Source organism: Tinamus guttatus, unplaced genomic scaffold, assembly GCF_059628265.1.
Source record: "Tinamus guttatus ecotype Peru unplaced genomic scaffold, ASM5962826v1 Tinamus_guttatus_pri_ptg000344l, whole genome shotgun sequence".
Taxonomy (NCBI): domain Eukaryota; kingdom Metazoa; phylum Chordata; class Aves; order Tinamiformes; family Tinamidae; genus Tinamus; species Tinamus guttatus.
Genome location: NW_028288878.1, coordinates 255,469 through 272,817, shown reverse-complemented (window position 1 = coordinate 272,817; position 17,349 = coordinate 255,469). Strand labels below are relative to the sequence as shown.

Below are 17,349 nucleotides of genomic sequence, written 5' to 3'. Positions count from 1 at the left end.
GAGACTCTTTTTTTGTATGTTGGAGTGGATTAAAAAAGAAGCCAACAAATCAGTAACATAAATCAACCACAAAGGACTGAAGCATTTTGTGAAACTGATGAAAGCCAATTGCAGAGCAAAGAAATGAACCAGATAAAGGGAAGTCAGGCAGACTTGGGTTTTACACAAAGGGACATCCAGAGGGAAAGTCTATGCTGTCCAAGGCAATGATCTTAATTCAGAACTGGAAGAGCTTTCTCTGACCGCACAAGTTCTCATGTGATAAGAAGTCATTTTCCAAAGAAATGTTAGCAGCACAAAGGAAAACAAGTGCAAACCTTAATGATAGAAACCACAGGAAAGATTTGACAGGCATGGAGAAAAGAACAATTGGCCAACGATAAATATTCATTGGGAGGGGTTCAAGTATGTCGTGAAGTTTATGATGCGTCCATCAAAAATGGACAATCTTCTCCCTTTGTATGCAAGGGAAGACTAAGTCAATGAAATGACAGAATTGGTACTGCTTTCCCAAATCCAACCCACCCTCTACCCCCATCATTTCAAGACCTTGATCTGAAACATTAATTTAGCAAGTGTTTTCGTTTAAGCCTCTAAATAGGCTCCCTGAACATCAGTACTCCATGAATCAGCTGGGCTTTTCATCAGAAATTCATGGGTACGTCACAAAGACACACAAATCAAACTAAACACGGGCCTGGGGACTCGAGATTTAACATAACAAAAGGAAGAGCGTATCTCCTGCTAGCTGAATGTGCTTCCCAGAAAGATCTGACCCAACTTCCATGGGCAATTCCTTCCCTCTATAGGGCCGAGGAGTCTTTGCTGCCCAAGAGTTCAAGTCCAGCAAGAAGGCTTGAGAACTAGTGTGGACTTACCCTAGGGAAGCTGCCATAACCTAGTACCAGCTGCAAAATTTCAAGAGTGTCTTTTTGTCCTTTCTCTAATGTCTTCGCCTTAGTAGACAGTGTGATGCTTTCCCATTCAAGGTCCTGGATTCCCATCCTTCCCACATTTATTTCCACTGTGCAATTCTGTGGGAGGAAGGCACCACCATGAAAAAGATCAAAACAACCCTTTGCTTTGTTGCAAGCCTCAGATTTACAGGCACTAATCACCGCATGGAGATATGATATGCATACATCAGGAACTGAGGAAATCTAGAGAGCATGTGATGTTGTGTACTCTCATTAAGACTTCAAAGGTCCTAAAGAAATTTGGCGCCCAAAGGGTGGGACTAATTTCACCCAACTTTAACCATCCAGAAGTTGGGCGCCTGGTCTAGTTGTCTGGTTGTCTAGACTGCCTCTGGTAGTCAATAAAAGAGGGAGGTAAGTATCTCCGGAGGTTGATTCCTCCCACCTCTCTTAGCCACCTATTTTAGGATGTGATGAATCACTGTCTGGAGATGTCTATCTCTTTCCATTAGCCATAGAGGCCGTCACAAAGATGAAATTAAAATACATGGCTAGTCGGATGGCTGAAGTTGGGAGGGAGGTGAAGCCAGGCCCAGTGTTTGATGAATTTTATGAGGAATATTCTTTGAAAATCCCTGTCTCTGCTTCTAACATATAACAAATGTAGGTTAAAGAGAGAAAAAAGAACACATTACCATACTGAATCCCCTTGGATGTCCTTGGCATTAGAATATCCTTGCAGAATACCCAAGGGGATGAGGACGTGCTAATGAAATCATTTTTTTCACTCCATATAAACAACATAGACAAGAGTCTATAGAGTCCATGAAATTGTGTGCACAAAAATATGTATCGGCACCCAACCTTATATCTGCTAAATGCTGCTCACAGAGATAGGTTATTGCTATTGTCCAATCTGAATACAACGAATTTTCTATGTCTGTGTCTAATTACAGAGGCAGGGCACAGCTCTTTGAGAATATCGCATAAAATATATTTTAAGAGCTAGTTCAGATTCATCTCCAAAGGCAACAAACAGATGAGTGAACTTCACATGTTCTCATAACAAGTTTCATTTTCAGCAACACATTCAAGGAGAAGAATGCTGACAAAGGCAGAGATTGCAAGTGTATAGAAATAACTCACTCACCCCTCCTCAAAATATTTTCCTTCATTTCCTCCTGAGTTCCTCCCCCCAAAACAGATGAAAGAGGATGAAAAGGATGAAACCTTTTTTTTTTTTTTTTTTTTTCCGGGTGAAAAATAGAAAATAGGAGAGATTCCACTTAGAACAATGGAAAACTCAATGTCCCTTGGAAAGACCTGAAAGACAATAACTGAGTCTTCTGTAGAGCTGCCCTCATGCTGGGATCCACCAACAAAAGCAAGAGTTTGACCAACACACAAATGTTACTCGATACTGGACAACTTACTGCAAAAATCTCTTACCTTTCATAAAGCCAGTGGCTCTGGTGAGATGTTTTAGACTGCTGACGTGTAGTTGGTTCACAGGTTATTAATTGTAGTCTATGAGGTGTTCCAAGAGTCTCCCACACAGCCTACCTGGATAATGGGCTGCAGACAGGGAGCAACGGCTCTTGAGCTTTCAGTCTGACTTTTGATTCAGGACACAATTTTCCTATGCAGAGCATGTATTACTTCTCACTGGGTGGAAGAGCTGAAACGATTGCCTTTTATACTGCTCTTTGGAGTCAAACATGCATTTCACTTCTGATACTCTCTATGTAGAGCTTAAAGGCTCTGGGAACTTAAGACCATACAAGCTTTGCCTCAAGCTCTCTAATATTTGCCAAAGTTATGTTTTAACTGAAATTGTCAATTGTACTGGCAACTCAGTATGAACTGCGAGCCTAAGATACTGTAAACAAAGGTGTAATCTAAAACTCATGCTGTAAATACGCTGAATTATCCTACTTGCGGAGAGCAAGAGCATCGGTTAGTGCAACTAATTTGTACCACCAGCCCCTCTAACTCACCCAAGTTGCAATTACATCCTCAATTAATAGTCTGGTGCATCTCTGTATGGTAGTCACGTCCTATGGTCTGCTAAATGTGGCATTATTTTTGTGATTTACGCTCCTCTCTCTTGGAAAATGCTTTCATAGGAGGCTAACCAGGAGGAGTGAAGGTGGTTACCAGTTATCTCCAGATACTGTCATGTAAAATGTACAATATGTAGACTTCTCTGAGTACAGTTCCCCTTCAGTCAGGAAGGGCAGAGAACATTTAGCCGAGTTGAGTGTGTGCTATAATGTCTCTTTCTCTCATGAGCACTTTGCTCTCAAAGAGCCCTATTGTTTTGAATCTCCAATTGCTGGTTTGAAGAAGGCCCCAAGAAAGAACAGAGACAATTGGCAGATAGGTCTGGTGTCTCACCTCTTTGGGCTGGTGACTTCGGATAGAGCCTCATCTTACCAAGGTGAGTCACCACCGCAGGTGCCCAGTCTAATCTACTCATTGAGACTTCCTCTGGTGATGGAGAAAGATCACCACCTATGGAGAATGATTCATCTCAATTCCCCCAGCCTCGGATCCAGAGGTTATTGGTTGTCTCTCCCTTGAAGGTGCCTCTCCACTGACTGTCAAGGACATGTCTGGCAAAGCTATCCAACCTTTAGCTGTTGCTTGTTGAATTAGATGAATTTTACTAGCCTGAAATGTGTTGCTGCTCCATTTTTGTTACCTGTAGAGATGACCAAATGACAAAGCAAGACATTCTCTAACATCCTGCTGGTAGAGGCTCCAAAATAGTAAGGGCCAAAGCTTTAAGTGCATCAAATGGATCTCTGGTTAAGAATTTGTAATTATTATTCAAGTGACAACAACAAGGTGAAATGTACCTCAGTTTCTTGACTGCAAGAGAAGATCCGTGTGGAATGTCCCATAGGAGCACTTCTGCGGGAAAGGGAGCCCGTTTTCAGTCCCTGCTTTTGAATCCAGACCCATAACACAGTGGGATTTTTTTTTTTTTTGGTTACATTTCCGGATACAAAATGAGCCTGGTGAGAGAAAAAAGGAGAGATTGTGAAATTTCCCCCACAAAGTGCAAGTCTGCAAAATGTGCCATCATACACAAAAACCCATGAGACGTAAAACCCCAAACGACACATGGCAAACAAATCACAAAGAGTTTCTTCAAAAATGTTTGCTAAACTATAATTAGTGTAAGTTAGGGGAGCACTTCAAACCATAATATATTCTAAACCAACTTGCAAACAGAGCACTTTTAGATTCCTTTTTATTTCCTCAGTAGTTAGTATTTGCTGGGCTGTTTTGCATTTTGAGGAGCATTTATTGCTGCCAGGCAAACCAAACCCTTAAGCGCTTTAAATTAATGTCCTGATCCTATCAAGGCCAGCTTCCTAAATATATATAAGGGGTAGCATCAACTGTGTCACTTCAGCGGGATCGCTGCTCCTCTCCTGCAGAAGAACTTCCCCTAAACATTCGTATTCCACCTTCAAATAACTCACAATGAGCAGACAGGCACCTACAGTGAGATCTGTCCTTGGACGAAGAGGCTTCAGCTCAGCTTCTGAGATCTGTGGTCGAAGCTACGCGGCCTCTGCGTGCCAACCTGTCCGATGCGGAGCCTACAGCAGCAGGAGCGTCTGCAACCTAGGTGGAAACAGAAGAATTTCCTACGTGAACGGGGTCTGCGGTACCGGATGCTATGGAGATTTTGGCTATGGAGGTGTAGGCTTTGGGAATGTTGGAGGAAGGGTTGGCCTTTGCAGTCCTAGGGGATTTAGTATCGTGCGAGGCTACCCAGATCGCAAGGCTGAAGGTATCCAAGGCATCTGCATTGACGAAAGGCTCCTAAAGCCCCTCTGTGTTGGGGTCGACCCGCTGGAACATGAAATTCGCTGTCAGGAGAAGGAACAGATAAAGACCCTCAACACCCAGTTCGCTTGCTTCATTGACAAGGTGAGTGCAATTTGTTCCCTACTTACCCTTCTCGGAGGAAAAAAATAGAAGAAGTAGTTTAGTTCATGGTGGGCATCACTGTGCTGGATCCATGCGAGGATCCAGATCCCCATAGAACTATGCTTTTTCAGGCTGAGATCTTCAGTACTGGAGAAACTCAGTTAGAACTTGCGGGTGCATTCTGGCCATAGCAGTGTTGAACTTTCTTCTAGGAACATCTCTCTGGATAGCCTGAATTCAGGCTGGATTTCTCCTTGCAGCCTTGTCCTAGCTCAGCTAAATTTGCAATTCTGACAAGCTCATTTTTCTGTCCTGTTTTCAGTTTGCTTTTCCCATCTTTAAATAAAGTAACTGTTCCCAAAACATTTCTAATGATGAAGGCAATTAATCGTAATTCAGATATCTAAATGTTGGACATCTGAGCCACCACCTTTGGATCCCTTGGCAGAGAAAAGGGACAAACAAGTCCCTTCAGCTGGGGACTTAACCTCATCTTGGAATACATCACATACACCTTCTGGAGCAGCTTTATTTTTCCTTGGTGAGAAAGGGAATTTGCTCAGATGTAGACAGCTGACTTTTAGATTTTAAATAATAGATAATTTTGTTGTCATTTTGGCATATCACTTCTCATTTTCCAAAAATCCCATTCTTACATGTTCTTACATGTAAAGATTCTCGTTATCTGGATCCAAAGTGAGAACATGCAGTTAAATCAAGTGTTGAGTTATTGATTTTCTCTCTTTACTCGAACAACTGCTACTTTTCGGTCTGCAGGTCCGATTTCTGGAGCAGCAGAACAAAGTGCTAGAGACCAAATGGGGCCTCTTGCAGCAATACGTCCTACCAAAGAAAGGGAAAAACCTTGAACTGTACTTTGAGAATTACATCTGCGATCTGCGGAAGCGCCTGGACTGCTTGTTGTGCGAGAAGCAAAAACTGGGCAGCGAAGAGTGTGCCACAAGCCAGCTGGTGGAGGAGTTCAAGTGCAAGTAAGGCCTTTAGATTTCCTATGGCTGTTGTCATTTCACTTGTATATTTTGTCTCAGGGAACTTCTCCCAGACATGCGGCAAATCCCCTTTGGGGATGTCAGCTCCTCCTGTCTCACCTGGGAACTCTTTGCATTGTTAATGTTGTTCATGAAGAAGCTTCTGATCTTTGGATGGTCTGATGTTTGGTCTCCAGACACGGGTCCTCCCGTGTCTGATGGCAGTCCCCAAAAGCTGTTATTTTTTCCAAACAGTGTCTGCGGGTTTAACGCCTGGTTCAGCCCTTTTACTGTTCCTTTCCAACAGATATGAAGAGGAAATCAACAGGCGCACAACTGTGGAGAACGAGTTTGTGGCACTCAAAAAGGTGAGAAACTAAGAATAAATGGACGATTACACCTATCATGAGGGTATCTGGCATGAAGCCAGCTAAAAACATAAATATTATTGGAAGATGATTGGGAAAATGTGTTAGAGTGGATGGAGAACAGGAAGCCTGTAAAGAAACACAGGGTCAGAACAAGATGGGAGAAGGGAGTGGAAAGTAAAAATATTGTGCCCCTCAAGTAAGCAGCATCAGCACTGCCCCACTGATTTTTTTCCCTCTGAATTCCTTAAATTTTCACAAGGGTCCTTTTGAATGGACCCAGTAGGAAAGGTTACACTTGGTGTTGAAGAGGTTGGATATCTCCTGACAGCTTCTTCAAATCCTTTATACCTTGGCAACACAAAGTGAGAAACCATCTGAATAATACCTAAAAATTATATTTAAATACTCATTAGTCACTGCTGAGTTTGTAGCTAATCCTAAGTAATAAATAAACTAATTTCTTTAAGTCACGTTGGAATGGGTTTGTTTTCCTTTAGAAGACACCAGGGCACCTTGACTCAGCCTCTCACACCTTTCTGTTCTTGAAATCTTGTTGAAACAGGTTTCATTTTATTGGCAGAGCGTCTGTTTTCTGAGAGTTTCTCCAACATTTTTAGTGAAATCAGTCTGGAAGGTGTCTCCTCTCTCTTTCAGGATGCAGACTGCATCTTTTTGAACAAAGAAGAGCTGGAGGTGAAGGTGGATTTGTTAAGAAGGCAGTTGGAATTGTTGAAATGCGTGTTTGAGGAGGTGAGTTGCTCTGGTCTGACCCACAAGTCTCGTTCAATCTCACCCTTCAGGTGGTCCAAATTTCTTCAGCTTGAAATCCCTCTTGGACCGAGCCCCAAACGCTTGAAAATATGAAGCTAGAAGATTAATATCAAACTAACATCACTATGTTGGTTGAATAGGTGGACAAATCCTCTTTTCTTAATGCAGCTTCAGACAGAAACTGGCTGTGTCCTAACTCTACCTCTGGAGGACGAGATGAGTCCGTCTAGTTACTCCGGATTGCAATTGTCTGATTAGAGCTAGAGAAACTCTCAATTTATTCCTGTCATTAACACCAGTCAAATGGCTGAAGATGACAGGATGCTAAAGGTTAAGTCACTCAAATTCCTTGCCCTTGATGTGGACAGAATTGCTGCAGGTCAGCACGTAGGTCAGCTGCTGACATGTGGTAACCCATCCAGCTGGGAGGATTTTCTGCTGAAGGACATTTCTTGACATGTTGTATCCACCAGATGAGCAGTGTGGCTCTTTGTTCCAGCCCTTCCTTCACTACAAAGTCTGAGAATTGCTAAGAGCTGACTAAACCATTCCCCAACATGCAGGAACGAGCTCAGGTGGATCGCCAGCTATGCGACACTTCGGTCATTGTGAAAATGGACAACAACCGAGACCTGGACATGGAAAGCATCATTAAGAACGTTGAATGCTGGTACCAAGAAATAGCTCAGAAGAGCAAAGAGGAGGTTGATGCTTTCTACCAAACCAGGGTGAGCAAGGAATGATGTGGGTCTCAGCCAGTCTGCTTAATGGGCTGCAGGGTTGAACTGATGTCTTGTTTCTTGATTTCAGTTTCAGGAGCTTCAGGATAAAAGGGGCAAGTATTGTGATGATCTGCAGAGCAATAAGTGTGAGATTTCAGAGCTTACCCGGATGATACAGAAGTTGCAGTGTGAACTTGAGAATGCGAAGAAGCAGGTAAGCGGGACGCAGAGATGCTGCTTGCAGAAGGGGCTATGTCTTATAGGAAACCTGAAATCTGGGTCAGGAAAACACATCACCCCTTAGTAGACTAAAAACTACTTGAGGCTAAGTCCCACATACAGCAAATGCTCTAGGGAAGACAGAGTGTTTTCTCAGTTTAGAGCTGAATGAGATGGTTAATTCAAGGGCAAAATGCCCATGACTAAGGCACTGAAGACAACCACACTGTTATGCTCTCCTCTGACAGGTGACCTGTCTGCAAACCTCCATTTGTGATGTTGAGCAGCGAGGGGACTGTGCCCTGAAAGATGCCCGGGAGAAGCACGTTGAGCTGCAGAACGCCCTCCAGAAGGCCAAGGACGAGCTGGCTTGCATGCTGCGGGATTACCAGGAGCTGCTGAACGTCAAGCTGGCCCTGGATATCGAGATTGCAACCTATAAGACTTTACTGGAGGGCGAAGAGAGCAGGTGGGTGACAGAGACCTTGTTCTTTTTGCCCTGAATGTCAGAGCTACAGGCCTGAATGATTACAGAGCCCAAGTGAACTTACTTGGGGATACTCCCACACTCATAGAAATTGGGCCTGGAGAGATGGCTGAAGGCCATACAGAACCAGGAAAAAGAGCTCCTGTCCTATGGATAGCGAGACATGTTGCAACAAGGGATTAAGAGACAAAAGGGCTGAACACGTGGCTGGCAGATATGTGTAATTCCACGTTTCTAGATGTGCCACCAACTAATAGTTTAATGTGTCTTTCTCTTCTCTCCTCCAACAGGATATGTGTGGGGAACCCAGTGAGCGTGTGTAAGTAATTTGAAAACTTATGGCTACTCCATTTAGAACTAGGGCTAGAGTTTCTGTGCTCACTTAAGGAAAGACAGGTTATGAGGCAGCATTATCCGACTGTCCTGGCTCCCTCTGCCATTAATAACCTTTTCCATTTCAACCCAGTTTGAAAATCTGGGGAAGTTTGGGGAAGTTTTCATCCCCCCACATCTCAAGCACCTCCAAGTTTCAAGACAGTTGGCATTTGGGTGGAGGGAGGAAGTTTCAATTCATTCTCTTTGCTCCTTTTGGAAGCAACCACCAGCTCATCCGGCCATGCCCAGATGTGCATGGGGCTGGGAGAGAAAACGCTGCCAGGGAGATGAGCAGTGTGGGAACTGGGAGGGGATGTGTTGGGACATGGTGGAGGAATGGAAGGATCAGGGGCTCCAGTTTGTTGGACAAACCTAGAGGAAATCAGGTTTGGTCGGTTCTGTCATTCGTGAAACAACTTGTCTCTGAGTAGCGTTCCAGCTCTTCTCTCCAAATAACAAAGCCTGTGGGTTGTCTCGCAGCTGTGGTCAGCAGCGGCTACAACATTCCCGAAGAGTGCGGGGTGTTGCCTGGAAGCGGGGCCGCGTGTGGCTACGGCTCCCTGGGAAGACGGTCCGGACGACACGGCTCCCAGACCGGAGGCTTCAGCTCCCGCAGCGCCGGGATCCACCAGAGGAGAGTCGTCAGCTCCGTGGCCAAGCAGTGCGTCCCGGAGGTGTTTTGCCAAGCCGGAGGGGTCAGCTGCAAAAGCGGAGGGTTTAGCTCCCGAAGCGGGGGCTACCCGGCCCCTACCGTCATCAGCACGGGGAGTCCAGGCTTGAACGCGAGGATCGGAGCTTGCCAAGCTGGTGGTGTCGTCAGCTTTGGAAACCAAGGCTGTGTCATCAGGCAGCTGGGGAGCTCTCCGGTTGTTGTGGCCAGCAGCCCTGAGGTTGTGGGGTGCAACAACGGAGTGGTGGGGAATTTTGGGGTCGTCAGAGACCAGTGTGTGGTTCCATAGGCCAACAGCCACGGAGGTGGCACAACATCAGGGTGTAACGCTTAGACAGGAGGTTCCTCCACCTGAAATGATGCACAATAAATTCACTGCCCACTAAGATACATTTATGAAGAGCCCATTCCCACGTAGAAGCCCTCATTAGCATCACATATACACCCCACCAAGGTATGTTTTCAGAATCTCCCAACCTAAAGATCCATCTCTAGTAGCTTCTCCAACAGGTGCTCAACACAGTGTCTGTGCTTCAAGTCTATACTCCCCAGATTATCGCAGCTTTAAGGGTTTGCTTGTTGCCCTGCTTTCTCTCTCTGGCTTTTCCTCTAATCAGCAGGTTCATTAATTAGTCTTTATTACAAGACACCTCTTTTTCTTGCAGCACCTCCCACCGCATTTCAGAAAAGAGCGCGATGGTTTAACTTTCCTAGAAGGCATTGCAAAGAGCATGCTGCTTTTCTTGTCCAAGAAGAAACCCTGAGCTGCAAATCTCAGCTCCAGTTTCAAGCAAGGAAATCCCAATTTTCAAAGCACCTGCTATTTTCACTGCAGCCATAGGCTTCTTTTTTTTTTGTGGAATTTGCTTACAGATGAATACATAGTATTTTCATTTGCTTCTGCATGTTAGGAATGGCTAGTTCAAAGCATGCTGATTTTTAGAAGAGCTCCCCCCCACCCCAAAAATACCAAGGAAAGTTTCTTGAAGTTAACGGTGCATGACACTTCTGAGCGTGACATCTTGTATCCAAATAACCAGAGCTTCTCTCGTTGACTTCTCAAACTTTCCAGCTTTTCACTGTGCCTTCAATAAACTGCATTGAACGTAACTATTTTGTCCCTGAATTTTTCCACCTACAGCATCTAAGGAAATTGAATAATGGGTGAAGGGCTTTCTCACAGACTAAATGTCCACACAGGGACAGCCAAATCTTTTAATGCTCTTTAGAAAATCTGGTGGACTCAGATTCCAGGAAAATCCAAAGGTGTTTGTTCTGTTTTACTTACATGCTTGTATCACATCTCCTATATGATATTTTAGAGCTCAAGATGATCTTTACAAAATCAACAGCTGTTACCAAAGCTTGCAAGAAACTTCTTTTTCAGTCATTCTCATTCTGAGCATTGTAAGGCTTCCTCTCTGGCAAATGTAGCAGTCTGTAGCTTCACTCACTGCTGAAGACAGAACTGCCAACTCTGACCTTGTCTTCCCTGTCTGGGCTCAACAGACTTGTAATTGAGGGTCTTCTTCACCAGATTCCTGTGTTCTAGGCACAGAAATGCCAGTAGAGCGAACAAACTCTGACATTTCCTGAATGACTGCAAGGACAAAGGGATGAAATACAAGATCTCTTGGTTGTAACAAGGTGGGATTGACTTTGTCTCAGCTTTAAAGTTTTCCATGTAGAGCTCCACACTTGGACTAGTCACTGAGGGCCTATTTCATAGAAAGAACCAGCATTTCCATGGTGAGGTTAATTCTGACTGAACATAGACACCTAGTTTAGATGAGATGTACCAAGCTCTAGACTCTACTGGCTGCGTTGACTAGATTTCTCCTGGCTCTGCGGGGAGCCTGGGGCAAGAGTGTTAGCACAAATGGGACATCACCATGCTAGACGCCTGCATGTAGTCAGACGAATCCACCCTGCCTGTCATTCACAGGATTCACAGACACTATTATCACAGTGAATTTCTTCCTGTCTCCAGCACATGAAGAATTACAGGTCACTCAGCACCACTAATCTCTGTACTCTTGCAGGGCAAAACTCTAATTGCAACCTAAAACCCAGCAAAAATTAAAGGCCAACACAGGGAAGAAGATAAGCACATTTGAGAAGAGTCATAACATGTCATTTCTATGTTGGAAACCTTCTCATCCAGCTTTGACCATCTGAATGTTAGACTAAAATAGGTGAGATGGGCAGTCCACCACCCGAGGTCTCCCTTCTCACTGTTGAGTAGAGGAAGCCTCATTCAAGAGTTTATCCAACTTGGAAGTGGCTAAAGCTGAATGAGATGGAGCCCACCTAAGTGATGAATCTTTGATCTGAATGCGTTCACCACTGTGTTTTTTGCAAATGTAACTTGAGAAGGACAGTCCAACACTTAGAGTACCAGTTGAGAAATTAGGGAGTTCCAGTTAATTACCTAAACGTCACCGATTCCCAGGGCAACCTCAGACAAGTCACTATGGGCCATGACCAGGTAGTGTGTGTGGCACAGCTGTCTAGGAATCACTGTGGCTCGAAACTTTGTCCTTCCTTGGGGCTAGGAGGAGACACAGCCATCCCCTCACTAACCATAGGGAGATACTAGTCTTGTTTTTTTTTTTTTTTTTTTTTTCCAGAGGCTTAAGCTGAGACCGCTTTTTGTTGGGTTTTGTTCTTGCTAAGGATGGTTGCTTGGGAAAGAGAAGGTGGAGAAACCCACAGCTTTGGGATCCGGGGTTAGTTCTCACCAGCTGCTGCTGATTGACTTGACTAGTGAGTCTTGCCCTTGCTTGCACTCCCTCCATGACCTGGCGAAACAGGAATTCGCTTTGCATGACGTTCCCAGCCTCAAAGAGCTGAGAGCCCAGCAAGCCCCAGGTCTTCTGGAGCTTCTTCCTCCTGACCGTTAATGTCGTGAAGTCAAAGTTTCAGATAACAAGGCCATCGTGGGATATCGTGAAGGGAAAGGCAATTCACATCAGGGTTGTGCCTCTTCCTACGGGGGCGAGCTGCAAATGGGAATATGAAACAGGCTCCTAATGTAACAAAGGGTGAGTCCTCCTCTCATCCAAACCAAGAAAAGCAGGAGGCGACTGCCTAATTTAAGTGGGAGCATAATGATCTTTTGGCAAAATGAATAATAGAGAGAAGAAAGAGAGATGATCCTACCTGTTCCAAAACAAGGGCAGGACCTTTCCTCTTAGTGCGTCAGTCAACACCCAAAAGTTCTTAGGTATAATTTTAGCAAATCGAAGCTGGAAAGAAAGGCTGACATTTTCCCCCTATGGCTATAGCTGTATGGGCTATGTCTTCAGATTTGGTCCCAATAGCAAAAGGAAAAGCTTAATCTCAGATGATTTCCAAACCATTCATTAAGTCTTGTATTACAAGCTGTAAAAGGATGGGAATACTTCCTGAGCTGAAGGTGAAGTTTCCTTCACTCCTTACCTGGAACAAGCCACAGATGGAGGCTCCAAGATCCAGCACTGGACAACAGGTCTTTGCTTTCTCCATTGCTGCTCATTGGGCGCTATGAAGGTTCCAGTTTCGTGCAGCCTTTGGATACCTTCCAGGTGGAAGAGGACAGGGAATGAGAAGAGACAGCAAGAAACTCAGTGGCTCTGCTGGAACAGGAGCTCTCTCTGATCCTTGTGGAAGTCTCCAGTAGCTTTGATGGTTGACAGTGTACAGGAGGCAGCTGAAATGACACAAGATATTTTAGCTTTAAACATCTCAGAGCTTATAGGACCCCCATAAGTGCCCAACCTTTAATGTTTATAGTCACCAAAGACTTTCTGAAATAAATTTTCAAATATCATCTGCCTTTTTTTGGCTTCAAATGCCCATTTTGCAAGACGTGTATCTATCTTCCAGAAAGTACAAGTGGTTTTATGTCCCCTTTTTGACTCCTGGACCATATGACGTGGCTTAGCCACCTTTGTGATACTTTGCTTTCTATTCTTGAATGAATACACTGTTTACTGTAATTATGACTATGCTATTATTATTATTATTACTCCTAGTAGACCATGCTGGCAACCAAGTGGGTGGTTGCCCACCAAGGGAAATGCAAGGTTGTATTTTCAGCCCTGCACCAAGAAAGTGGATAAACCCTTTCCACAGCAGGTGAGAAGAAACAATACAGAAGGAACTGCCACAAAGCAGATTGTGGACAAATGCAGGCAACAAAATTAGCTGCAATTAGCTTCCCCTGTTGATGCTCAGCCTCATTCCTCACAGCCAGACAGCTCCACGTCCACACTGTACTCAAAAGCAAGCTGCTGTGTGTGATGTGGTTGATGCTACCAGCAGGAGGGAGCAGGGAAACTACCTCAGATCCCTTGTGAAAAGGCCCAAATGCATCCCATGGGATGGAGGATTCCCTAGTCCCTTGGGTACAAACAGTGTAGGATCATGCCAGGTCCTTCATAACACTGCTTAATAAAACTTCCTTGGTCTGGATTTCTCCATTTCTATGTCCCAGGAAATATGACCTGGAAATCAGAAAGGACTCAGATCCAGGCATGAGTTTATGATGGTCCTCCAGAGAGGAAAGGAGAAGAGGTAGTTGTGTATTAGGGCCATTTCTTCATTTACCCCCACAAAGTATATGCAGATCAACACTTCCCAGCACAGTATTTCCTTGCTATCAGCCAGCCATTATTATTTTCTCACTATTATTTTTTCTCACTATTATTTGTTTTCATCTGGAAGCCAGCGAATCCTTAAAAATTTATGTGATCTTTACAGGTCTGCTCCTCTCAAAACACAGACAAACAAAGGCTTAACTTTTTCTTCCCACTGTTTTCCAGCTTGCTTGAGTGAGGTGGCTGAAGGAAATTCCTAACCGCAGACAATGCGATCTGCAAGTCTCTTCAAAAGAAACAAAAGGAACCCAAACCCAAACCAACTATGTGAAACAACTGGCTTGGTCGCTGTGAACTTCTTGGTGTCTGCATGTGGCTCGTCCTGTGTTGGTGGACGGTGCATTCCTCGCCACGACAGGACTGCAGGCAAAGGTGGATTTGTTGAGGCAGGAGCTAGAATTGCTACAATCTGTTTGGAGCTGTAGTGATTCCTTCTCTTCTGTGCCCAGGGAAATGCAGCATTTGTTTTTTTCCTGGAAACACTCTGTTCTCCAGCACAAAGTTTGCTGTGGTCAAAATGGAGTTTGCTGCTGAAATGTCTATTTACCCCATATTTTCACAAATCGGACTTATGGGATAGTTGCACATGGCAATGAAAAGCCCCAGAGATATTCTTCAGAATTCAGGTAGGTCTCCGTGCTACTCACATGCTGCAGTGGGGAATTCTCCATCTACGCCCATGTTAGTTGGATATGGTCCCATTTTGTAGGTGGATCTAGCCTTTTCCTGGATTAAAGCAAGGTTGTATATTCCTCCCTGATGAATCACTCCAGCTTGGACTTTACCTGCAGGATTAGGCCTCACATGGTACAATAAATTCTACATTTCCCCAAGAATGATGCAAATAAAGGGGAATCGCTCCTGACTGCAACTTCTTGCCATCTTTAGGCACAAGCTTTGCAACACCTCCATCACCATGAAAATGGACAAGAGATGAGAGATGGACAGAAACCCCAGCTCTGGTTTCAGTGCAGAGCTCAAAGGAGCAGAGCAGAAATCAGAATTTTGGAAGGGTAAAGTGTAGCAAATATTTTACATTTTAAGGTGCTCATAAAGCTCTGGGGGTCAAGGTACCCAAGACTCCCTGAAAATGCTCTGCTTATGTCAGTGATCATGATTTGGGGTGGGAAGGAGATGATAAAGCTGTGCAGAGCAGCAGGCAATTATGCCAAACCCAGCAGCGATCTCATGAGCAACTCCTCCTTTTTATCGTGTATTCTTGGATTAACTTGAAAGCAGTCGCACGAAAGGGGCATGACGCTTCAGGGCCACGATGCCTCCGGTGTTTGTCAAGCCCTAATTGAAATGAGGACAGTGAAGCCACAGTTGTCACGCTCAGTAATTAAAGGGAAAGTCGAGCCGCCCATCGCTGCTCTGACAGGTCGCCTGTCTGCAGACAGGTATTTGCGATGCTGAGCAGTTTGGTGGCTCTCTTTGCAAAAAACACCTAGGAGGAAACCCAAATGCTCTCTGCAGGAAGCTAAGAGTGAGCTGGAAGGGCAGGTGTACAATTATTAGGAGGTTTGAGCACCAGGCTGGCTCTTGCTGTTGGGATTTCCCCAAATGGGCCACTTCTACATGGATAATAAGAGGGACAAGTGCTTAATACTCCTGGTACCATGCACTGTGCTTGGCGGGTGGATTACCCCACAGGATATTCAATGGGAAAAAGCAACCACATAATAACAAGAACAAAGAGTAACACGACGACACACCATTGTGTGGCCATTGCTTCAAGAAATGACTCTGGAATTCCCAAAATGTTTTTCTCCCTGCATGCTCAATCTCCAAGGAATTCAGGAGGACACGAGATGACTAATTCACTTGGGATGGGTTGAGTGCAAAGGTAGTTTACCTGTCAATTCTGAGATACCACTCTGCATTTTCTTACGAAAGTAGCAAATTTGCCTGATCCTGAATTTCTTTTTACCCTGCAACAGGGCATTGCAGGGAGCCTGTCAGCAAAGCTATGTAAAACACACATCTTGAAGCTGGAAGGCTTCCTCTTTTTCAGTTTTCTGTACCATTTCTAGCTTTCAGTTAAGTGCTGGTTTTTTCCTGCAGCAGTGGTTCTCTCGTCTGGTTCAGTGGATGGTCATTATACAACGGCTGGAGTTCAAACAGGGTACAGACACATCTCCAGCCACGGAAGAGAACATTTTCCTGCAAAGAGAGATTACAGCCAAGAAGTTTAGGACCACATCTCGAACACAGCCCAACCTCAAAGTGCCTTTGCATTTCCAGATACAACCTTGGCAAGTGGATAGTAGATCTGCAGACCAGAGATGCTTTGGGAGAAGGCGTTAGCGATGCAGAGGCATAACCATTACCGTTGGTTGCCCTTATGTCCCTGGCTGTGTGGTTTGCTGGCAATCCAGAGCTCATTTCTGGAAATGGAGGTCACAACCCTGTGGGCTTGATCTGCTGGGGAAATGAGGGCTGTGGTGCCCAGGGTTTCTGCTGGCTGCCCTCCAGAGCAGATAGGCTGGGGCTTTACTCAGCATCACCTGCTCTGAAGTTCCATATTAGAGCTGAGATAAAGACAAGCCGGTTGCAGGTTCCTCTAGGCCAAATACTGCTTTATATCTCTAGTTAGCACAGCGAGAAGAACCATAATATAGAGCTAATGCAGCAAGTCACCACCTCTGGGATGACACATTGTGAGTCTTCCTGCATGCTGGTGGCAAAATGAATCACAAAAGTGACTCTAACCATTTATTAAGGTAATAGGTACGTCCTCTAGAAGTTATATCTTCTGTAAGCTCCTTAATCTGAGTGCCCATCTCTGGAAAGCTTTATGAATAGCCAGGTGTTCATAAGACCAGCGTGGCTATTTCTCCCGGTTCATATTTCTCCTTTTATTCTGCTGAGTTTGGTAGCCCTGTGTGGCCACCACCTTTTCTCCCCCATCTGGACCGGTGGCCCTGCAAACTGCAACTTGCTGCCTCCAAGTTTTCTTACTCTGGTGTCTTTCCAAAACAACGTTTTGTTGGATAATATCAAGCTTTCCCATTGAATTTTAATGAAGCCCATACCTACCTTTTTTTAGGCAGTTGAATTCAGGTAAGAGAACACTCTACTAGACATGTTGCTCATCTTTTAGGTTATCTCACCTGCTAACTCATTTTCACAAGGCCAGAAGTAAGTTTTGCTTCCTGCTGAACATCTCCTTTTGCAGAGCCGTGTGCTTTAGACCCACACAGCAAACCGAAATCAAATTGCTGATAAAACCTCCATATC

General features: G+C 44.6%; 1 protein-coding gene across 1 annotated transcript; it reads left to right on the top strand.

Moving 5' to 3' along the window:
* Positions 1-4,412: 4,412 nt before the first annotated feature.
* Positions 4,413-9,758, top strand: LOC104577024 (keratin, type II cytoskeletal 4). The gene is made up of 9 exons (XM_010224452.2): positions 4,413-4,865; positions 5,643-5,857; positions 6,162-6,222; positions 6,880-6,975; positions 7,560-7,724; positions 7,807-7,932; positions 8,186-8,406; positions 8,715-8,743; positions 9,280-9,758. Exons 1-9 carry the CDS (start codon positions 4,413-4,415, stop codon positions 9,756-9,758), a joined length of 1,845 nt encoding a protein of 614 aa, XP_010222754.1.
* The last annotated feature ends 7,591 nt before the right edge of the window (positions 9,759-17,349 follow it).